General features: G+C 36.7%; 1 protein-coding gene across 3 annotated transcripts; it reads left to right on the top strand.

Moving 5' to 3' along the window:
• The first annotated feature begins 607 nt into the window (after nucleotides 1-607).
• On the top strand, nucleotides 608-13,711 carry LOC103414812 (protein TRANSPARENT TESTA 9). Of its 3 annotated transcripts, none has more exons than XM_070810613.1 (21): nucleotides 608-888; nucleotides 2,469-2,520; nucleotides 2,609-2,685; nucleotides 2,766-2,899; nucleotides 3,011-3,107; nucleotides 3,249-3,306; nucleotides 3,974-4,082; nucleotides 4,213-4,336; nucleotides 4,421-4,616; nucleotides 4,703-5,022; nucleotides 5,710-5,798; nucleotides 5,976-6,046; nucleotides 7,151-7,267; nucleotides 8,296-8,361; nucleotides 9,424-9,561; nucleotides 11,493-11,598; nucleotides 11,677-11,748; nucleotides 11,850-11,908; nucleotides 12,069-12,228; nucleotides 12,405-12,571; nucleotides 12,883-13,711. In XM_070810613.1, the coding sequence occupies exons 1-21, from the start codon at nucleotides 836-838 to the stop codon at nucleotides 13,210-13,212; spliced, it is 2,595 nt and encodes an 864-aa protein (XP_070666714.1). In that variant the 5' UTR covers nucleotides 608-835; the 3' UTR covers nucleotides 13,213-13,711. The 3 variants fall into 3 exon arrangements, with proteins under 3 accessions (XP_070666714.1, XP_070666716.1, XP_070666715.1); XM_070810615.1 differs by having other exon boundaries at nucleotides 612-888; nucleotides 2,598-2,685; XM_070810614.1 differs by lacking the exon at nucleotides 2,469-2,520 and having other exon boundaries at nucleotides 629-888; nucleotides 2,552-2,685.
• Nucleotides 13,712-23,782: the final 10,071 nt, after the last annotated feature.

Genomic DNA, 23,782 nt, shown 5'->3' with positions numbered 1-23,782 from the left:
CTATCAATTTTTCTCATGAACTTTTAATTCATCCAGTATTCTATTCATCTTTGTCAAGTGTTCCCCTTGAGAAACTTCAGAGGATAAAGAAGTCATTGCGCCCCTCACTAGTAATTAATTTCAAACAGATGAAAGGGAGGGAACGTGGATGGGTGTTAGTGAGGGAGAAAATAAGTCATTTACTCTTGGAAATCTCTCATGCGGACAACACATGACAAAGATAACAAAATGCTGGATGGAAATCCGAAAATCTAACAACATGGAAGATTTGTCTAATTGCAAAAGTTAAGAGGGGTAGTTGAGGAGAAAATTCAAAAATAAAAGTTCAGGAGAAAATTTACAAATTTAAGGGGTAAAGCAACGAATATCTTTTATAACAAAAATTTTACATTTACTACGGTAATGTAGAAGGATCCAAATCACAAGATCCCCGGAGCCCGGCCCAATAAAAAGATGTCAACCGGCCCAAACCCTGCCTTAAAAGAACCGAGCAAATGAACCAATAGGCATGCCCAGAAAAAAAATTTAAACCCGGTCCAGAACCCGGCGACCCAGTGTTGCCGCCAGCTCCGCAAGCCTTTCTGGCAAAATTTCTGTTTCATGCTTTCCTTCTCCTGATCAGAAACAAACACATCTCTCTCTCTCTCTCTCTCTCTCTCTCTCTCTCTCTCTCTCCTCCCTCCTCCTCCGAAGCTGCTTTGCTCTGCAACTCGATGTTCTATAAAACCATTCCGTTCGTCTTCGATCTTAGAAATCCCTACCGCCATGAATTCCAACAGTGAGCTCGCTCTAATCTGATCAATTCCGAAGGGAAAAACGATTAAGAATTCAAATCATGTGGTTTTCGTTTTGGAAGTCCAGGGATCGCTTCTCCTTAGACGAGCTCAGGTTTGTCATTGATTTCGAGCTCGGTTTATCGCTAATTTTAATTTTTTTGTTGGATTTGGGGATTATTTAGTTGGTGTTTATGGTTAATTAACGTAATTAAGGGTCTGCTGGGTGTTTGGTTTGATTAATTTGATTGTGTTGTGACTGAGAATTTGAATTTTGGATTGTAATTTGGACTCTCAGAGTTAATGTGGTGCAAAGGCGATTCCTTTTGGTTTATTGTTATGAGAAAAGTGGTTGGAAAATAGGGAAATGGAAAATTCAGTTTAGAATTAGTGTCTACAGAACCTAACATTACTGGTATCCAATCGTTTTGGTTTATAGTTCAGTGAGTGAGTTGAGTTTTAAGCGGTGCTGTTCTTGGTTGCCAGAAACTTGGATACCGAATGTTTGAATTGATACCGAGTGTTTGAATTGACAATTACCGAATGATACCAAATGTTTGAATTGAAAATTACGAGCGGTTTCCAGCTTGACATTAGTGAAAGGAGTGGGGTTTGTGTAAATGGCATGCTGCACCTGCCTGAATGTTCTTTGGAAAACAAAGTTGAATCTTCATCTCTATCAGCTAGTGACCTGGCCGCTCTTGCCGCAACTAATTCATCTAGGGTAGGAGAGCATGCATTTTTAACCCTCTGGGTCTCCACTGGAGCTGTAAAGCTAAGGTGGAAAGCTAGTTAAAATCCAAGTCGTATACTATTCTACATTTTTAAGTTCTAAATAATCGATAATGAAGAATACTGCTTGCTCCATGACTAGCCTGGTGAAGATGAATCTTGATTTGGAAGCGGTTCATGATGATTTACGAATGGCCTACAATTAACTTACTAGACCTTGAAATCAAATGCATAAGCTGGAACTGAGTAAAGATTTTATCTTCTTGTTTTGATGTTCATGTTCACTTCTTATTAATTGTAGGATGATTTTTTATCACTGGTGTAGCATGACGAGGAGGGGCCCCTCTAGGTGCACGCGCACACACACACACACACACACACACACACACACACACACAGTATATTTTCAGATGTGAATTTAAACAAAATTACATAAACACTAAATACGAGACCTCCTTAGGTTCTGCAATACATGACATTGTGTTTTAGTAAAAACTTTTGTTATCGAGTAACTGTAAGCCATCAGTGTACTCTTAAATGAGTATCTCAATCTTCCATGTTTGATCTATGTTCCGTGAATCAAGATCTCATTTAAGGAATTCGTTTGGTATAGTTATAGGTTTGAAACAAGCTACAGTCATGCCAGATCTTGAAAAACTTGAATATGAATTAGTAGAAATATGACCATAACCAAGTATATGCTATATAATTATTAACCTATACTTGTATTATCAAAGACTGTTTCATAATATATAAGAATCTGCTTGTATGTTTCTGGTTAAAGTACTTGTGCTTTTCTAATACATAGTACCTAATATCCTAAGATCCTATTTCTTTAGTCTCTTGTCAAATAGATCCTTATTTTCAATCACATTTTTTCCTTTCGATGTGTTTCCAATCTTGAACCTCTATTGGTCTTTTGGTGGTATATATTTTCTATATACATTTGTTTTAATTGAGCAGGTATTTAACTGATCAGCTGATAAAAGTTCAAATTGTGAATGAAGTAAACAAGGTGACTGGAGTCCATTTTCTTCCTCTTTCAGCTGAATTATGTTATTAGAATTTTTTCCTCAATGTACCAACATCTAGTCTGTTTAAAGGATTTCGTTATTGAGGCGCTGAGATCCATTGCGGAGTTAATAACGTATGGAGACCAGCATGACTCCACCTTTTTTGAGTAAGACTTCTCAATGCTTAGTGTTGCTGGATGTACATATCATATTGCTAGCGTTTCATAATGCTCTGTCAATTTTGTAGATTTTTCATGGAGAAGCAAGTCATGGGAGAGTTTGTACGTATATTGAAGGTTAGCAGAACTATGACTGTGTCACTTCAGTTACTACAGACAATCAGCATTATGATCCAGAACCTAAAAAATGAACACGCTATATGTAAGTTGCATTTGAAGAAAGAACCAGATCATTTTCAGTTTCTCTAGTTGCTCCAGTTGGTGATGGCATGCTAATAGATTTGGTGCCTTGATCAATCAACTTTCTTTGCAGACTACATGTTCAGTAATGAACATATGAACTACTTGATAACGTATTCATTTGACTTTCAAAATGAAGAGCTACTGTCGTACTACATATCCTTCTTAAGGTTTGTGTTTGGTCTCTTTGTTGTTCTTATGGTAATTGATGCTTACGGTCACTGCATATCCTTACAACTTATCTTCAAACAGTACCTTTCTGACATGTTTGGTTGGTTATGTTGTTTGATTCCACTGTATGGTCCGCGAAGAGCAATAAGTGGGAAGCTAGACAGGAATACAATTTCTCTGCTTGTAAAGACTCAAAATGTAAGTAATGATTCTTTCTTTTTATTGTTTAATATGACGTATAGGGCTTTCATTATTCATTATTACGAAGAAAAATTACCCAAGATACCTAATGACTTGAATGCAAGATTCCTAATTTATTATTACCCAAGATACCTAATAACTTGTCTATCAACCATATATTGGTTGTCATTTTCTGACGTTACAAGTAACTCTAGGTAGTCTTCTCAAAAAAAGGTCGTACCCAGTGCACAAGGCTCCCGCTTTACGCAGAGTCTGGGAGAGGTGAATGTCGGCTAGCCTTACCCCCATTTATGGAGAGGCTGCTCCCAAGTCTCGAACCCGAGACCTACCGCTCATAGGCGAAGGCACTTGCTCTTCTCAAAAAAAAAAAAAAAAAAAAGTAGCTCTAGATAGTAAACTTCATTACAAAGGATGAAAAACTACACATCAATATTGGATAGATGCTTTCGAATGGCCTCAACTTTTACAAAATGCATTCATGTACAAGGGAGATGTAGTATGAGGAATGGAGGGTTATTTACCCATCACGCCTCAAATTTATATTGCTTGCCTGTCGGCAATGACTTACAAATTTTGCATGTAAAGTATACATCCATTAGTTAATCTCTTTATTTTCTAGTTTCATAAATGATAGCCATGCATGTATCTCCTTTTGTGCATCTAGGATGAAGTGGTTTCATTTCCACTCTATGTTGAGGCAATACGATTTGCCTTTCATGAGGAGAGCATGGTCCGCACTGCCATACGGGCTTTGACACTTAATGTTTATCATGGTGAGTTTCAGTTTTTCCCTCTCTGCTTAATAAGCTTCATTCCCCCCTGCCCTCTCTCTCCCTCTCTCAGATTTAAAATTTGTTGTGTGCAACTTATTTTGATATATGAAAGTTTGATGTGATTTTTCAGTGGGAGATGAAAGTGTCAACAGATATGTCACCAGTGCCCCTCATGCAGATTATTTTTCAAACCTAGTTACATTTTTCCGAAAGCAGTGCATCAATCTAAATGCCTTGGTTTCAGACTCTATGAAGTAAGAGTCATAATTATGTTTTGATTTTACTTTAGAAGAATGAATTTATTTTCTCTGAAAGGTTTCATTGGAATGATGAAACAGAAATCCGGGTGCAGAGTCTGCAGACACAACCGCATTAATTTCTGCTGCTGTTGATGAGATCGAGGACAATCTCTACTATTTTAGTGATATTATTTCTGCAGGAATTCCTGATGTTGGGAGGTTAATTACAGATAACATCTTGAAGCTTTTGATATTCCCGCTGCTTCTTCCTTCACTTACAATAAAAGCTGTCGAAGTATGGATACATACCCATTTTTCTTATTCCATAATTATAAGAATGCAACATGCTCTTATTTAACCTTTGGTAGCCTGTAAATTCAGGGGATACAAATTGGTGCTGCCACGTCTTTGTACTTGGTTTGTTGCATCCTGCACATAGTGAAAATCAAGGATTTGGCAAATACCATTTGTGCTGCTCTTTTCTTTCCATTGGATTCTTTCTTTCCAAAGTCTGGAGCTAAACCAAATGGCTGTATGCCTTTCTATGGCTTTGCACATGAAAGCCAACCGCCAGGCAGTAATACCAAGGAAGGTGTTGGAATATTAAGAGTTGACGTGACAAACTTGTCAAGCTCTCCCCAAATCCACTCAGTGGATGTCACAAGAGAAAATGATTATTGTGATTCTCATTTGTCTTTGAGGTAACGTAATAACATTGATTACAGCTGACATCAGAGTTTTGATTGCGCAGTTAATCATAGAATTCTGAGTGAGAATGTTATTATTGATTTGGTTTACTAATTTTGTTGAGATATAGAGACTGTTTAAGAACTCTTGGTTCGTGACTCTCGATTATAGTTAGAACTTAGAACAAGGTTCTGTTCTTGTTGATAACTGTTCAAGGAAATCAAGCCTTAAACTCTTTAGATCATCTCTGGAGTTTGAATTCGTGCACATGTAATTCTGTCAAACAATCTCAGTAACATCACTCAAATGAATTGGCCTAATCCTAGATCTTTTGGGTCTGCTACATGCATACTTATTCATAAATTATTGGGATCTTGTCATGAATTTTCTTTGACCATTCAATCCAACCTAGAGCTGTGTGTCTAACTAAATCTTTTACAGAAATATCCTTTTTATATGCTTCTACTAGACCACTAGTGCCATTCTTGGGCTCCATCTCAACATTTTGAATATAGGACGGACCTTGAGTTTCAAGGATACAACCATGAAAAAGAGTGGTCATGGCTCTTTGATAGACACACAGCTCTTAGGTTCTTTTTCATATTTGAACTTCTATGAGTCATGAGCAGAATTGCGTTTTATGGCTAACTTTTTCACTTGTTTCCTTTGTACTGTCTTGTTTATTGTTTATCATGATGTAGGGAGGCTTTGATTTCTTATATTGCGAGTGGGGATGATATACAAGTTGCTGGTTCGTTGACTGTACTAGCTACTTTACTGCAGACAAAAGGTTATATTGCTGATATGCAGATTTCGTAGCAACTGGCTTTTATCACTTTCTTACCAGAATATACTTCTGTCAAATTAACACAACTGCTACTTGTCACTGTTTCTTACTAAAATCCCCTCTTTCAAATTCACAACAATGCTTCTTCTAACTGTTTCTTACCAAATATCCACTTTGTAGAATTGGATGAATTAATGCTAGATGCTCTTGGAATTCTTCCTCAACGCAAACAACATAAGAAACTTCTGCTGGTATGCCTTTGTAAAGTTACTTTGTGATACTTTTCTGTTTGGGATACGAATATATAAGTAAAATTCCTAGGACCAAGAGAGTTACTAGAATGTTTGGTATCTTTGTCTCGTGATGATGTAGATGACAAATTAAAAGGGTAAAGCAGCTGTTAGTTGGGTTAGGTGAATGCTAATGTAGAGGGATTATTGTATGTAATGTGGTAGACCTATGAGTGGCATCCTTCAAGTCAGCTTGATAACATATTTTTGAAATTTTTGAAAACCAAAGAAGAATTCAGTTTTGGAAGTTGAAACACCAAGTCAAACTTTATAAAAACAACAAATGCAGAACTAAACTGGACACTTTGGTTTTGAATGGTTGGCTTCAGCAGTTGATTTGGTTTTCCACTACTATATACCCCAAAAGATAAAAAGGAGACTTAGGTAGGACCAATTAATGTCCCCAGATTACAATATGACTTGCTCGAGGAATTGGAATTGTTTGTGCAGTCATACGTCTCGTGTATTTTCTTTTCCTTTCTTGTGCTTTGTACAGACTTCTTTTGCGACTAAGGTCCATTCTGCCGCCTTCTTTATTAAGCAATGATTTTATTTTTTTTGTCCATATATGAGACAGCGCTGTCCCATTTCCAACCAAGGAATTTAAACAAGAATCTTAGATCTCATTATTCCTCTAGTTATTCGAAATTAGGTCACTATCGAGGAATAATTACTTAATTTCCTTATTTTCATTTACAATTCTTTTCATTTATCTCTTTACTAACTCACAAAAGTTATTACCATGGAAAAAAAAATGATATCTTAAAAAGGATGTCTAAGTGTTTTGTGTAATCGAGTGTATATAAAATTCACGCTGCATGTGTTGCTTTCTGAATTACTTGATATTGGCCTGGGTTTTTACCACCACTTTTTTTATTTTTATAAAACTCATATCCAGAGCAATGCGCTGCCTCAATGTTTGGCCATTCTTCTGGGTATCTTAATCTGTGTATTCCCTTTTTGAGGTTTTGATGCTTTTACTCTGACTATCTAAATTATACGAATGAAAATGTTACTGTATTGATTAGTACGCAATTTAATGCATTTCTTGTTTTATTCTTGCAGCAAGCTTTGGTTGGTGAAGTCTCAGGAGAAGAGCAACTTTTTTCTTCAGAAGGTAGCTCGTCAAAAGATGGTATTGAATGTGGTAGTGAGCTTGATAGTTCTCTACAAAAGCTTAAGGTAGTCATGGTTTCCCTCTCCCTCTCTCTCGTGGGAACAAATGGAAAGGTTACGACGAGTGATGGTCTAAACTAATTTATACTATTCTAACCTGTGGGGAGTGGGATTCGAACTTGGGTGCAAGGTGGTGGACACACTGCCCTTGCCAACTGGACTAACTCACATCTTCCTTGTTTAATAACCTTTTGATTTTTGTTTTGTTTCCAAGGAAAAAAGAAACCTATTTGATTTGAACTCGGGTGCAAGGTGGTGTACGCGTTGCCCTTGCCAACCGGGCTAACTCACATCTTCCTTGTTTGATAACATTTTGAGTTTTTGTTTTATTTTCGAGGAAAAAGAAACCTTTTGTTTTTGTTATTAGTTTTTTGTTAGGAAGAGGGAAATTACTGTGGGGGAAAAGCGAGGTGAAGAAGGTGGTGGGAGGGAAGGAGAAGGGGGAAATAAATGCAAAAAAACTTTTTCTATTTATTTTTTATTTTCTGTAACACCATCCACAATTTTTCCAACACCCTTCATCTATCCTTTTCTCATATATTTCCTGTCTATATCTAACAGAAAATGTTTCAGTACTAGTGATTTCGTCAGTGACTCATTTGTATTTGCGTACAAGAATGTGTTTTCAATTGTATCCAATTGTTCTGTGCAGTTTAAAGAACTTAGGTTCCAAGTTTTATATTTACTATGTAGAGTGAAATTTTCTGCACTGTCATTGCAAGAGGTTTTACAAGTTCACAAAGCCATGTTTTACTAGTATGATATATTTTATAAAGCTGAAGTCGCCTTGTTTTATATAAAGGGTTCCAAGATTTCAAAGCGGGTAAATAAATTAACAATTGTGCTATCATTATGTAGTAACACTTGGTTTTAAATTGTTATGGTTATTCAAGTTCACAGCTTATAAAGGTTAAATGGTTTCCAGTTCTAGATTTTTTTTGTTTGAGGTTATAGTATGTTTACATTGTGAGTTGTTGTCTATCATGATAATTCCTTCATTGGTTGGTTGACTTTATATTTTTTGTAATCTGCAGGAACAGTTTGGACTGTCATGTTCTTCTCTGGAAGTGAGGGCTAGTCCTCAAGTGCATAGATTTCAGGTAATTGGGGTAAAAAAATTTGAATTTAATTGAATGTTGAACTTTCAAAACAGTTTCTGTCAAATGGTTGGCCTTGTTGAATTTTCTTGGTTAAAAAATAGGCCCAGTTAAAGTTAACTTTGGTGAACTAAATAAGATGAAGCACCAAAAAGCTCTCAATGCAAACCAATGATTATTTTGAGATCATTTATATGCTAAATAACTCTCACTCCCCAGTGACTTGTGGCGGTTGCATCTTTTAGAACTTTTAGGAAACTAGCCTTAGGCATGGCATTTTGATTTGAATTTTACTTCTATTTCTTTTGGTTTGTTTTGCAAAGATTTTACTTAATTCACTATATTACAGTCTTGTGTTCTTTAACCATTGATTAGGAGATTCTTTTAGGGTGTTTGACATGTAGGCATAGTTAGAATATAAAATGATAGTTACTCTGACATCCTAACTGCTTAAGCTTTTGGGAAACAGTAGTCAACTGTCAAAATTATAAATGGTCGCAAGATTTTATGAGTCTGCAGCTCGATCCTCCCAACTTTTGTTGGTTTCCACATGTGGGCTTAGTGATGTCGGAGAGGTCCTTATGTGACACGTAGAGCTAGAGTCAATAGTCGCTTACACAGTCTCCAATAGCTTAAGCTGTTAGGATGTGAGCCAACTACTACAGTACTACTATATATTCTAACACTTCATATCATGCGAGGGTCTGTCCATATCACTACAGTACTACTATATATTCTAAACTCATGATTTCTTGTTTTGAAATTATATTAAATTGTTCTGGTTTAAAGTCATGATTTCATATTTAGAGATTACATTTTTCTTGTTAACCACTGTTCCATAAGTTTAAGATGTTTGGATGTGAGCCAGCTGTTATGTGCATAATTTCATTCGTTGTCTTTAATCCCTAAATTTATACAATAAGAGTGTATTTGTGGATGCATTTATACAATAAGTGGTACACACAAAGCTTCATTTTCCCCTTGTATTATTCAATTGAATTGCAGTCTACAATTTACCTGTTTTGAAACTTACAACCTAATTTTATTTCTGGGTGTGCTACCTAGGTGCTTGATGCATTGGTCAGTCTTTTTTGCCGTTCAAATATATCTGCAGAGACATTATGGTATGGTGGTTGGCTTTTGCGCCAGTTACTTCCTTATAGCGAGGCGGAGTTTAACAGCCATCATCTCAAGATGCTGAATGTAAGTTTTCATTTCTTATGGAATGATATAAGAATAGCATTATCATATCTTCTTTACTAAGTTTCATTTTGTATGACAGAATGATCTTCTTTTCTTCTTTTCCCAAAAGAGTAAAATATAGAATTATTCCCTGAACTTGGAGCCTAGTTTAGAATTGGTTCTTGTTGGAACCAAATTTGGAAAATCATGGTCCCACAGTTCTTGAACTAAAATTCCGTTAATTTTAGTCCTTGAATTTGATAAAACGTGCAGAACTGGTCCTTTTAATTGACACTGTTAACAATTCTGTCTAAAATCACCATGTGACGGGCACGTGAACTTCATTATAAGGGTATAGGAGGCTATCTTGAAGAAGAAAAGAGAACGATAGAGAGCGAACAAATTAATGAGCTGTTGTATTATCTTTGTTAATGAAGTACAATAAGGAAGAGTATCAGATTGAACTCTTGTCCTTGATTTCATGGTATGGTATCAAATGGCATTGGTTCTTGATCTAAAATGGAAAGAATCCAACTTCAGTATGGAGGGGGATTTGGAGGAGGTGCAACATGAACCACGAAATTAGCTAGCACTCCCCTTGTTGCTGCGGCATGGAAAATTTCAGAAAAAAAAAGAAAGAAACAGAAACCTCGATTCAAAAATCTGCGATCGCGAATCTCATGAGCAAGGTTCCTTATTCTTCGATTACTGCACGGGAATAAAAGTGTGTGCATATTTTAAGATGGGAGATGACTCCCAAGCTTCTGACACGCAAGTCCCCCTCGAGACCCAACCTGGAGCCACTTTTCTGGTTACCACACAACCTAACCCAATCCAGTTGCACCCTGAATAATGTGCAAATTTGAAGATGTGACCTGTTCTTTACCGCATGGGACTCGAAACCCAATTACAGCTCCACGACTCCACCGCGAGCAGATTTGCAGCGGCACCACGTCAACTTTCTATGTCAAATGGTTGGTGTTTTTCCTGATATACCCCTATTGTGAAGCTCATGTGCGTGTCATATGGTGATTTTAGGCGGAGTTGTTAACGGTGTTGATCAAAAGGACTGGTTCTGTACATTTTATCAAATTCAAGGATCAAATAACGGTTTTTTAGCTCATGGACCAATTCTAAACTAGGCTCCAAGTTCAGGGACTAACTATATTTTACTCTTTCCCAAAATGTTTTAGCTTTTTAATGGTAATAATTAGTAGCTGCCTCTTTAAGTTGCTGTGCCGGTGGCGGTTGTGTAGGTCTACAAAGGGCCTTGTATTATATGTATGGTACTTCTGTTGGTATATTATTTGGTTGATTCAAGCTTGAGTAGAAATCATTTCTTAGTGAAATGAATTTAAGTACTAGGACATTTGGCACTCTTCTGTCTTCACAGTTACACATAGTTTGAACTGGGTTTAACATAACCATCTAGTGATGCCACAATTTTGTGGTACGAATCTTTTTCTTATCAGGTTCCTACATTGGTTTTTCTATCTTTATGCAATATTTGTGAATGTTATAAAAGTTTATGCTATGCTGGTAAGACTTAATTGCTCTAATGGCAAGGGGATCCTTCTGTCTCTTATTTGTGGTTTTGTACCATCTCCCATGCATTGTAGAATTAGGAGGCGCGACTTAAGGGTGGACCTTTGTTTCTTGAAATTTTAAAATTTATTGATAGATTTTTTCCTCATTTTAGGTGTAGGCCAATGTTTCTCCCACTATGGAAATTTGACCTGGAATGAGAAGTCAATGGTAGACAAATTGTTTTCAAATCTCTCGTTCCATTCATGGAGGATAGATGTAGACTTCCACATGAATAGAACAACAATGCATAGACCCAAGTCCTAATAAGAAAAATAATCTCCTATTCTTTATTCAAAAATCTATATCAAAAACTTTTATATATAATAAACATGACAATGTTTACTTATACAATTTTTCTCATACAGGATTCATATAAGAACTGTGCAACTGCTCTTCTAATGGAGATTAGAGGAGTCTGGCCAGATCTTCTTGTAACAGTCCTCTGCGATGAATGGAAACGGTGCAAGAGAGGTAATTCATGTCATGTTTTGTAATGACTAATGAATTGGTTGTTTGAATGTTTACTGATGTGTTTTCGAAAATTTGTAGCAATAGAGGCCTTCGCCCCTCGGAAAGAGCCCAAGTGTATTCTGTTGTCATCTCAGAGGTTCTCGTCTGAAGGTAGAACTGAACCTGTTGTGGATTTTTGAATTGAAGGATTTTGAAACCTGCACAGTTGTTTTGAGTAGGCTTTCAGTTAACGTGTCTGTTTTTTCTGATAGATGGTATCACTAGTGATTCATCATTTGCTGCTGGTGAAAGGATGTGTGAGTTGGTCAAGGTTTGTGTTGGTAGTTGGTGCTCTATTAGAATTCTTAAATAAAGAAGTAAAAAGACCAAATTATAGACTTATATAACAAATGCATTAAACACGTCATACATTCGTCTTTTGTGGTGGTACCTGAAACTTTGTTCTGGTCCTAATCTGTATCTTACTTCAGGTGTTTGTACTCCTACATCAACTTCAAATTTTCTCACTTGGTAGAACTTTGCCTGAGAAACCTCCTATTAAACCTCCAGCTGATGCTTTTGAATATTCCCGTGCACAAAGTGCTGGCCTAGATGCTGCAGGTCCAAAGCTTGGCACTGAGCTAAGACTTGGTGAGTTCTCTATCCTGCACATATCCATACCTACATAAATATATATATTTTTTAACTTTTAGTACATACGACTCTGGTAATTCAAGTTACAGCCACCATGCCCAACTTTGTACCATTATTTTATTTCTAGAACATGGAGAATTTCTTGATCAATTCGCTGTTGCTGGCATATGCAGTTGATGCTGTACCTTGTAGAATTGCGTTTGAGAGGGGTAAAGAACGTCATTTTTCCTTCCTAGCAATCTCTTTGGGTGCATCTGGCTGGGTTGTTTTAGCTGAAGAGTTACCCTTAAAGGAGCCTTATGGAGTCGTTCGTATGGTTGCTCCTTTGGCCGGTACCAATGTAAGTTACACAGCTGTAGTGCTTTCTATTTCCGTTTTCTACTTTGGTTTAACATATTTGTAGGTCATTTATAGCATCAGTGCTTTGTTTAGATTTATTCCTATTTTATTTTATAGTTTCTTAAACGTATGGCATATTCAATATGTATATTACTCCTAAGGTACTCCTCTTCACAGTTCATATTGGTAAGCAGTACCAAATTCTTTCTATTTAAGGTTTGTAATTATGATTTCGTTTACTTTTAAATTTCGAACTTTTCAAGGAAGCTGTAGTTTTACATGTATCTAATGTCTTCTTGTTATTGCCTTCAGCCAAAACCTGATGATAGGCATTCAAGATGGTTACACTTGCGAATCCGTCCCTCCACTTTACCGTTTGTGGAGCCTGCTAGATATGGTGCCTACGGGAAAGCAAAGACAAAAGCTTTGGTTGATGGAAGATGGACCCTAGCATTCAGGGATGAAGAGTCTTGCAACTCTGCTTTGTCTATGGTTTTGGAGGAGATGAACCTACAGAGCAATGAGGTAGAGAGAAGATTAAAGCCCTTACTCGACCTCGAGAACTTTGTAGAATCTTCAAACTCTTCTCGAGGTCCTCCTCGAACTTCCTCTCCTCATTCAACACTTTCCAATTCTTTTTAGGTCTCCAACTTGCTTTAGTTTCTCAATAATAGGTTGCTAACTCGCTCTAAGATCCTTTTTCAAACCTCCATTCCAAGTCAAGTTTGCGTTGATTGTGTGTGTTGGTAGTGAAGGGGTTGAAGACGGAGAAGTGACTTATTCATGGGGTGGGAACATATTATTTTCTTAGTCACCCTTTGTATATTGTCCAAACAACCTTAGGTATATACCCAAAAATGTAGAGTAGCACCCTCATTTTTGTACCATTCTTTGTATATTAGCTTTGCTTGTCCTGATTTTCGAGTATACGAGGTTTTCCCCCGCATTCTTTAGCAGTTTTTGACCCTAGGCTTTTACTTCCAAACTTGTTGCCCCTTTAACAACATTGTGTAAATGAGTTGATTCCGTAGTAAAGGCTTTCTGTGTATCTGTATTTGTACCAGATTTAAGATCTCGTGTGCATGTGATTTGAAATTTCATCGACGAGGAGTATGAATTGCTATCCAGGCTTGTTGCTGAAGGTTTCCCGTTTTACCTTTTCTTTCAGTCAATTGTTTTGTGTGATCTATACCAATTTCTCATCACCGTACTTCGCGTTTCATCCGGAAATGATTTCCGCACCCCTCCACATTTCAACAGGAAATTTCCACGTGCATGTGTTGTACAGATGCTCGTGCCTGTTACTTTATACCCTTTATTTTTCTTTGATTTATTCATTCGAAAGGCTAAAAATAGAGAAGGGTGTACGGAAGAAGAAGAAAACCGAGTGTGAAAATCATTTTTCCATGCCAAATCCATACAGGGTAACAACTTCACTGAAATACCCTACAATCCCAAAATCCAACATCCTCTAGATCGTTCAAAGTCTTCAACGGGAAAAGTAGAAAAAGAAAATATAATCTATTTTGACATCTTCACCCTTAGGCTTTGAGCCAAAAAGCAGAAAATCGAAGTTAAAAGACTCTTCTTATTTCTCACTCACATGTACAAAGGCACACCTTTGCCACTGAGTTGGCCGCACCTAGATATCAGACTCATCGGAATTATATAGGGTTATCGAATCCAAGTGAGTCGAACCTGAAACTTCTCCAAGTGGAGACAAAATTTACTTGGTTAAAACTAGTAACTGTCTCCCTTCTCTTTAATGTTGTAACCTTGTTGCTGATCCTTTGCACCCAGCATGTTTACTTTCAACAATCATTTTTAATGAACTTTCACGTGGTGGCCTAGTGATTGAGAACGAATTTTAGGTCTGTATTCCACAAGGCATTACTGGGTTCGATTTTTAGAGCTCGTGAATCACACGATGGTGGCCACAGGGAGGTCGAAATGGCTCAGCGAGTCTTCCCGATCCTCGAAAAGGTGGATTGTTGCGGCAAAGTCACAAACTGATCCATTTTTTCAAAAAAAAAAAAAAAAAATCATTTTAATGCATTGGAGATAAGTGTAAACTACACCTTTTCTTTTGATGAACCAACTGAGACAAATCTAATGATTAATGGCTCTTATTAACCTCATTTAGTTGGTGATTTAGATATATATTTTGTTATCAATTGAAGATAATTAATACCTCTTTTCGAAACAATTATTGAACAAAAGTGCGGGGGTCCTTGTTAGTAAAGAACGGCCTACCATGGAGGAAAAATGGGACTCCTCATCATTACTAAACCAAATTAGTGATTAGAGTCTAGAGACATGCTTCTTTAGAAATTCTAGTAATCATTTCGATACCTTTATGGAAACGGTGAAAGGTACATTGCCAAATACCAAGAATAATGTGACGCTTGCAAAGCACTAAAATGCAATCAATTTACTAAACTATTTGTACCATTCACCATGGAGATATATGATCAATAACCTAGTAATACGATTAGTAAATGTAGTAGCAAACAGTAGCGTTACTCTAATTGAATGACAGTGTTGAGGTTTGAGTCTCGAGTGGTTTTCTTCTTCTAACATTGGAAGAAATTCGGAATTTGAATTTTCTTTTTCTGCTTTTAAGAAAAAATAAAGCAAGTATTCACATAATCAGTCATATAGTTAATAAATATGATACGCATAACATTACTTAAAAGGTGATGAAAGTGTTTTGGGTTGGGGATGGAAGGGTCATCATTCATTTTTGGCAATACTCTAATTAATAATGTTTCCTATTATTTTATTTATTTATGCTGAAAATCCATTGAATTTGTTTGTTGGGTATAAACCCTAGTAGGCTTTTGTCCCTTATAATGTTCCACTAATTGTATGCGGCATGTGAGTGTTATTATCGCCCACTAATTGTATGCAAAATATGTGTTCATCATTCCCCTATAATACACCACTCTTTTTTGCTTAATATATTAATATTGGACACTTGACACAACTTTTTAATTAATTATAATTATCATAAATTCACATATCCGCCGTTCGATACAATCATACGGTTTGCTATAATGAACCCTTTTGGGTCAAACTAATCATATACTAATTGCGAAGAGGGGAGAAATTTGAAGCATAAAGTGCAATTGGCTTGTAGTGGAGACTGGAGATTAATATTTGTTTTGTGAAGAAGAAGAAGCCCAACGAAATACGTATGAATGATTACTCATTTTTTTGTGTGACAATAATGACCGACATATTAAGAAGAGTCATTGATGGAGGAAAGAGTAAGAGTGCATTATTTATTAGGAAAGTTAACGAAAAATCTTCAAAAATTTTAGTTTTAATGAAAATGATAAAACAAATGTGTGAATGAATAGTACCAAGAAAGGTAAAAATATCATTTTTCGTTAAAAGTGAACATTACCTACCGGAAGTGTTTCGTTAAAACTCTCTTATTTATTGTTGCGAGTTATATATTAGTTAAAGTATAAATAGTAGTGTGTTGTCCTACATTGATGAAGTACATATGTAATACCAATTGTAACTCCTATATATACTCCATTGCGGAGATTAATGAATATATAAGAAATTCCCAAATATTGTCATATATTTTTGTTATTTACCATGTTTAATTTAATATGGCATCAGAGCAATTCGCTCTTGGTGACCTATGTACTTTAATTTTGTGCTCACTTTTGTCGTGATTTCCTTCGTTGAAAAAAAAATTGAAAAAAAAAGAAGAGTGAATAGTGCCGTGCTACAGTACATCACCTTGCTATAGTGTGTGAACAGTGTCTGCTAGCGTTCGTGAACAGTGACCTACTACAGTCATGAATAGCCCCATGCTACAGTGCGTGAACAGTGATCTGCTACAGTGTTCTGGTAAATTGTTTTCATTCCGTTGCGTATTTTTTGTGCCTTTATTGTTCATGATTTAGTTCAATGACTCAATATAATCATAGTGTTGTTATGCATATTGGTGGAACAAATAAATGGATAATTGATACTGGGGCAACTGATTATGTGACTAGTGACCCTAGAGTGTTTGATGAATTATGTGACTATGTTCGTGATCCGTATATTACTAGTGCAAATGGAGCCCATTCCCCTGTGAATGGTGAATGCACTATCTCTCTTACTCCGACATTATCATTGGTTCGTGCTTTATTTGTTCCTGATGTTAAGTGCAATCTTTTGTCTGTGGGAAAACTTCTTGATACCTTATATTGTTCTGCTCACTTTTACCCTACGTATTGTTATTTTCAAGACATTCAAACTCAGAAGATAATAGGTTGTGGTAAAATAATAGGGGGTTTGTACATCTTGACTATGGAGGATACTGTTGTTTCCGGTTCAAATAATCATTAAGCTTTAAGTGCTAAAGTGGATGACAGACATCAAATTTGGTTGTGGCATTGACGATTGGGACATCCATCATTCAGTTATATGAAACATCTATTTCCTTCTTTATTTCGCACTTATAGTGATTCAGAGTTCAAGTGTGAAACATGTGTCATGGCTAAGAGTCCTCGTGCTTCCTTTCCAATAAATGATTCTAAAGCTACTTTGCCTTTTGATTTAATACATTCTGATGTGTGGGGTTCGGCGAAAGTTATTTCTAATGGATTCCATTGGTTTGTTACTTTTATTGATGATTGTACTCGATTAACTTGGGTGTTCTTGATGAAGAATAAGAGTGATGTTCCTTTACTTCTTTAAGAATTTTATGCAATGATGTCTACTCAGTTTCAGACCAAAGTTAAGGTCTTTAGGTCTGATAACGGAGGAGAATATATGAATCACACTTTGGTATTTTTTTTTCGTGATCAAGGTATTATTCATCAGACGATTACTCCGTTTACACAAAATGGTGTGTCTGAACGAAAGAATCGTCAAATAATGGAGGTTGCTCGCTCCTTGATGTTGGATAAATGTGTTCCTAATAATTTGTGGGGTTATACTGTTTTGGCTACTATGTATTTGATAAATCGTGTTCCAAGTAGGGTTCTTGATTTTTAGACACTGCTTGATGTGCTACAAAACATGTTTCACTTGTTTCTGTATCAAAACTTCCTGCAAAGGTGTTTGGGTGTATTGTGTATGAGCATGTCTACTCTCATCAGCGGAGTAAACTTGATGCATGTGCTCTCCAATGTGTATTTATTGGGTATGCTAACAATCAGAAAGGCTATAAGTGTTATCATCATCCGACTCAGAAAACTTATATTACTATGGATGTCACCTTCCACAAGGACGTTGCGTATTTTGTGAAGCCCTTTTTTGACTTTCTACTTCAGGGGGAGATAAGGAGTGAAGTGCAGATTCGAAGAGATGGTATGGATGATGTGTTACAGGTAGAGTTGGGGACAAAACCTATTATGTTGCGTGATACTGATCAGTTAGCTATAAATAGTGATAGGTCACCTGTCATTACCAAAACTATTTGTACTGACGATAGATCAGATGTGCCCAATGAGTTGCCTGTTAGTATGTCTGACGAATTACCTTCTGATGACCCGTTGCTTGATGATGGTTCGTCCAGTGATGATTCTTCTAACAGTTTGGTACAAGATGGTGGCATACATGAGGTAAATTCTAACGATTCTTCCACTTATCAGTTGCCTTCATGAGCTAATCGTGGAAAACCTAAAGTACAATATGATCCTGATATGCATGCCAAAGCCAACTATCCTATCAACAATTATATGTCTACTCATCGTTTGTCCAAACCATATGCATCTTACATATATTAGCTATCTAGCGTATCGATTCCAACAAAATTGCATGATGCTTTGTTTGATCCTAAATGGGTTAATGCCATGAGAGTTGAGATGGAAGCTTTGGAAAAGAATTCTACTTGAGATTTGGTTCCTTTACCAAATGGGAAGAAAGCTGTTGGATATAGATTGGTGTTCACTATTAAGCACAAAGCAGATGGTTCTATTGACCGGTATAAAGCCAGTTTAGTTGTTAAGGGTTATACTCAAACCTATGGGGTGGACTATTAGGAGACTTTTGCTCCTATTGCCAAACTTAATACTGTGTGTGTTCTTTTGTCCTTGGCAGCAAACCAAGATTGGCCTCTGTTGCAGTTTGATGTTAAGAATGCTTTCCTTCATAGTGATCTCAAGGAGGAAGTTTATATGGATCTCCCACCTGGCATCGAAACATCTCTTGGAAGAGGTGTTGTATGCAGATTGCGAAAGGTTTTGTATGGTTTGAAACAATCTCCTAGAGCATGGTTTGGGAGATTTACAGGTTCAATGAAGAAGTTTGGGTATGTCCAGAGTCATTCAGATCATACTTTGTTTCTAAAGTGACAAAATGGTAAGCTAATTGCATTGATTATTTATGTTGATGACATGATAGTGACTGGTGATGATCAGAAGGAGATACAACACCTTCAAAAGTACATAGCTACTGAATTTGAGATGAAAGAATTGGGTGAATTGAAGTATTTTCTTGGAATCGAGGTTGCATGATCCAAGCATGATATTTTTCTATCTCAACGGAAGTATGTTATTGATTTGTTAGCTGAAACAGGTATGTTAGATTGCAAATCTGTTGATACTCCAATTAAGCAGAATCATCGTCTGAGCTTATTTCCGGATCAAGTTCCTACTCATAAAGAACGATATCAGAGGCTTGTGGGGAGATTAATTTATTTATCTCACACTCTCCCTGACATTGCTTATGCAGTTAGTATGGTAAGTCAGTTTATGCACTCACCTAGTGAAGCTCATATGGATGCAGTAACCCATATTTTGAGGTACTTGAAGATGGCTCATGCCAGAGGCTTGGTTTTCTCCAAGAATGGTCATTTGATTGTCGAAGGGTATACAGATGTAGATTGGGCAGGTTCTATTATTGATCGGTGATCTAAATCTGGATACTTTACGTTTGCGGGTGGTAATTTAGTTACTTGGAGAAGCAAGAAACAAAAAGTGGTGGCTAGATTAAGTGCAGAAGCTGAGTTTCGTGGTATGTCTCATGCTGTATATGAGTTGTTGTGGTTGAAAAGATTGTTAAGAGATCTTGGGTTTAAACCCAAGAATGCTATGAAACTTCATTGTGATAACAAGACTGCTATTAAGATTGCTCATAATCTAGTGCAACATGATCGAACAAAACATGTGGAGATTCTTCGACATTTCATAAAGGAAAAATTGGATGCTGGAATTATTATGTTTCCGTTTGTGGGATCTGAAGATCAACTCGCTGACGTACTTACTAAAGTTGTGTCTAATAGTGTGTTTTCCAATTCGCTTGACAAGTTGGGCATGCGTGACATCTTTTCACCAACTTGAGGGGGAGTGTTACGAGTTATATATTAGTTAAAGTGTAAATAATAGTATGTTGTCCCACATTGATGAAGTACATATGTAATACCAATTGTAACTCCGATATATACTCCACTTTGGAGATTAATGAATATATAAGAAATTCCCAAATATTGTCATATATATTTTTGATATTTACCATGTTTAATTTAATATTTATTTCTTCAAGTCACTGCATTTCGAATTTATGGAATTTTTTAGCTTAACATATAATAGTAATATCACTTGTAAAAGTAGACGATAAAAGAGACAAACACCAATTCCTACAATTTTCATTTTGTTGCAGTTCTATTAGATTAGGAATGTGATTGTCTAAATCCTAGTGTATCTAGGGATATCTTGGAACATTCTCTAGGGCTAAATATTATCCTATTAGGGTAATGATTTAACCTTCCCTACTACTGTAAATAAAGGCACAACGGGGTGATACAACACACACCTCACAATTACACATCTCGCTCTTTTCTCTCTATGCTGCACCCTTCGCTTTCTGGCCTCCATAATTGTTCAGTAAATTATGCTTACAATACATTATCAGCACGCTCTTGACGTTGCGCTAAAGAGAGTTTGGATCTTCAATCAAGGGATTATTACGTTTTAATAATTCTTTTTATGATTAATTTATTATTTTATTAAATTGATCTACATGCTATTGATTCAATTTAATTTTTTTATTTGTTGAACGTGATACAACGCATTGGAGATGCAATTCCGGCTTTCCGAGGATCTTTTACAAATTCAAAGGCTTTTGTTGTTTTCTGCCAAACATGTATGCTTAAAATAAAGGAAGATATTTGAAACGACCATAAAGCATGAAAACATTCCCCATGATGCATGAACCCCCTATATTTACATTTACTCTAAAAAGTCACTTCTGGTATTATTCACTTACAACACCTTTTTGTTTTATTTATTTATTAAAACTCAAAGTTTTCAAGCCATTTTCATTAGTTTTCCTTTATTTATATGCTTTGACTCACAAATTCCACATAGCAAAAATTGCGTAATGCATGAAACGTGTGTGTGTATATATATATAAAGGAAAACTAATGAAAAGGGTTTGAAAACTTTGAGTTTTAATAAAAAAGACAAAAAGGTGTTGTAAGTGAATAGTATCAGGAGTGACTTTTTAGAGTAAAAATGTCATTTTTCGTTAAAGTGAACAATATCGAAAGTGTTTTGTTAAAACTCCCTATAAATAAATTAGAAGCAATTATGGTTTTTCAAACCTTAGCAAAAGTCCAAAAAAAAAAAAAAATTTTGGGATTTTTGCAGCATAAGCCGCACCATCGAGCCAACGACGTGTTGCACTAAGCCTGAAGCTTGGATCTGCGACATGGCAGCCCTTTGGGCTTTGTGCTAAAATTGGATCAAGCCTGCGCTTGGGTCCGTGATACATGGGCTTCACACCCTCGGTTTGTTTTAGAAGCCAACAACCATTGCTGGGCTTTTTGATATTTGGCCTGCTTCTTAAAAGCCAGTGATAGCTGGGGTTGTCCTATGTCAACCAGAAGCCAGCGAAAGTTGGGCTTCCTTTGCGCCATTGCCCAAAGCTAATAAGCCTAGCGCAGCTGGGCTCTGCCCCATTCCTTGGCCTGTTGACTTGCAGTTAGGTTGGGTTGCTTTGCAGCCATGTTCTCAAGGCCCAACAGCTGCAAGGTATTGACCCGTGACTTTGCAGCCAGCCCAAGTGTGCTGGGCTGTGTCCTTTTATGTTTATTTTTTTCCGACCTAATAGCATATTTTGGCGTCCCTTGCTTCTTAACCATACCTAAATATTTTTAGGATGTTTTTGGTTAACGCTAATTAAGTTATAATTCACTTGTCACTTGGCTTGCCGCCAATTGAAGCTAATAAGACCCGCATGTCATTATCGGCCCCGTATGGTCCCGATCTATTGAATTAATTAAAAGTGACCAGCAATCCATTAATTTGACAATACATCTAAAATTATTGGCCCGAAGATCACTTTTGGACATTAACGATTCAATAATTTATTTATTTTCTTTAGACCGTTGACATCATTTCATAGTCCCGAAGCATTCACACTTGAGTTCTTGAAACAACTCAAATCCACTGCACTTAAATCAGTATCTTGTATTTTGTGTTATTACATGAACTTCTCTTTTATGAACTAAACGTTCATAAACTAATTGAGCATGTAGTTTCGAATTTAGTGCCTTTGACACCCAAAGTTTTCATAAAACAAATACACCTATGAAAATCTGACGTTTTTCATGAAAACCATGTCTTAGAACTCAGATGTTCTAACTTTGATGCTTATGGATGATTCATTCCCATAGAACCAATCACAATCTTGTTCCCTCCAATTCAGTGGATTGTCAAACTGTCACAAGTTCAATTTCCCTTATTTGGATGTTTCTATCATAAACCACTTTATATGGGTACTAGAAGTGAATCTCCACCTGACTATTAAGTAGCTGAGAAACCATTGAAGCTAACAATGGCATGGAAGAGCTGAATAAGCCTCCGCCATGCTCTTCATTTGAAGACTTATGCCCGAAGCAATACAAACGGAAGTACCTCTTGAACGAGGATTCCATGGCTATTTGGCTTGCTTCTACAGACCTTATGATCATGCGAGATATTGCCTGAAGCACACCATGATTACGTTCATGAATGAGTTCGATTTTAAAGTTTATAAATCTGGTCGAATTTTGACTAGAGAATAGTTTTCTCGTCCTTCCATGTTTCTAACTTGCTCCTGAAGTAGTAGTGTAGAAAGCGGAAGTTTACCAAATTCTTGGATCTGATTACTACCATAAATGTGAGAACATGTTATAGACTCAGCTTCGACTAGAGTCTATCGAATGGTGATGCCTTACTTCGGCAGGGATGCACTGAAGGGCATGTTCTGCTTCGGTAGATGCCTACTGAACAGACCCCTCCAGCTTCAGCTGGAGCCTACCGAGCCCAAGTTTGGGTTTGTCTATTTCATAATCCAATTTCGAGTTTGTTTTTAAAACATATGGTAGAATCGGGGCTTGCCAAGGTGTGGCATCATGCCCGAAGCGTGATCCTTGGCACCTAAGACCTAAAACTTCAAGAATAAGGGATAATATTTCCAAACTTTAACCCTACAGAATCTACTTCCATCTTGATGGAATAGATCATTGGTTATGCACCTGTTTGTGCTCCTACCAATATCATTGAGGAATACCATTCTTGTAGTCAATATGTGAGACTAATTTTGCTCCACCAAACATCGTTGGAAGAGCAGAATTTTGACATGGATGGCCTTGTTGGCCGAATCCCCTTAGTAAACCATTTACTTTGTGAACATTTTTTTATGTTCTTGGATTCACATTTGGTGTTTGTTTTAGTTATGGATAATCTTATTGATATTGTCCTCGAATATGAGTTAATTGAATCATGTTTCTTAAAACATGTGACCGAATTTAATTAAATACGTGATTAGGTATGAATGTGAGAAAGTTAGTTGTCTGGATGAATGCAATACCATGCACACTAACTTTATACCTAAATCACATCTCTAGCAATGACTTCAGGTCTATCCAACCTGGTTAAGAGCATTGGCACACTTCTCGTTTTATGAATGGAACTAAATTACCATTTCAGAGACCTTATATTCTCTTTGTTTTGGAAGAACGTCATTGAGCATTAAGGATATTCGAGATGACAATGATCATGAATGAAACCATTGACGGAAAATAAAGTGAAATATCTTTGCACCATCTCGAAAAATGAGCCTGAAGCTTCATTTTAGGGCCAATGGGCTACCTCTGATTGGGATACGCCACATGTGGCTGGCCTAGAGCCTGGTGATTCAAGCAGTTTACTTACCTTGGCATGATCATTTGGGATACTTAGGTCGAACAATGATGCTACGATGCATCTCCTTACTC

This window comes from Malus domestica, chromosome 13, assembly GCF_042453785.1.
Source record: "Malus domestica chromosome 13, GDT2T_hap1".
In the NCBI taxonomy this organism is placed as follows: domain Eukaryota; kingdom Viridiplantae; phylum Streptophyta; class Magnoliopsida; order Rosales; family Rosaceae; genus Malus; species Malus domestica.
The sequence above is the reverse complement of the archived record's forward strand: the minus strand, read 5'-3'. Positions and strand labels throughout refer to the sequence as shown.

What these genes read in the sequence shown, in the direction of transcription:
- LOC103414812 (XM_070810613.1), top strand. Translation starts at nt 836, where the DNA reads ATGTGGTTTTCGTTTTGGAAGTCCAGGGATCGCTTCTCCTTAGACGAG. An exon ending in CATGACTCCACCTTTTTTGA is followed by an intron (nt 2,686 to 2,765) that starts GTAAGACTTCTC and finishes TCAATTTTGTAG; the next exon opens with ATTTTTCATGGAGAAGCAAG. An exon ending in TTGGTTTCAGACTCTATGAA is followed by an intron (nt 4,337 to 4,420) that starts GTAAGAGTCATA and finishes ATGATGAAACAG; the next exon opens with AAATCCGGGTGCAGAGTCTG.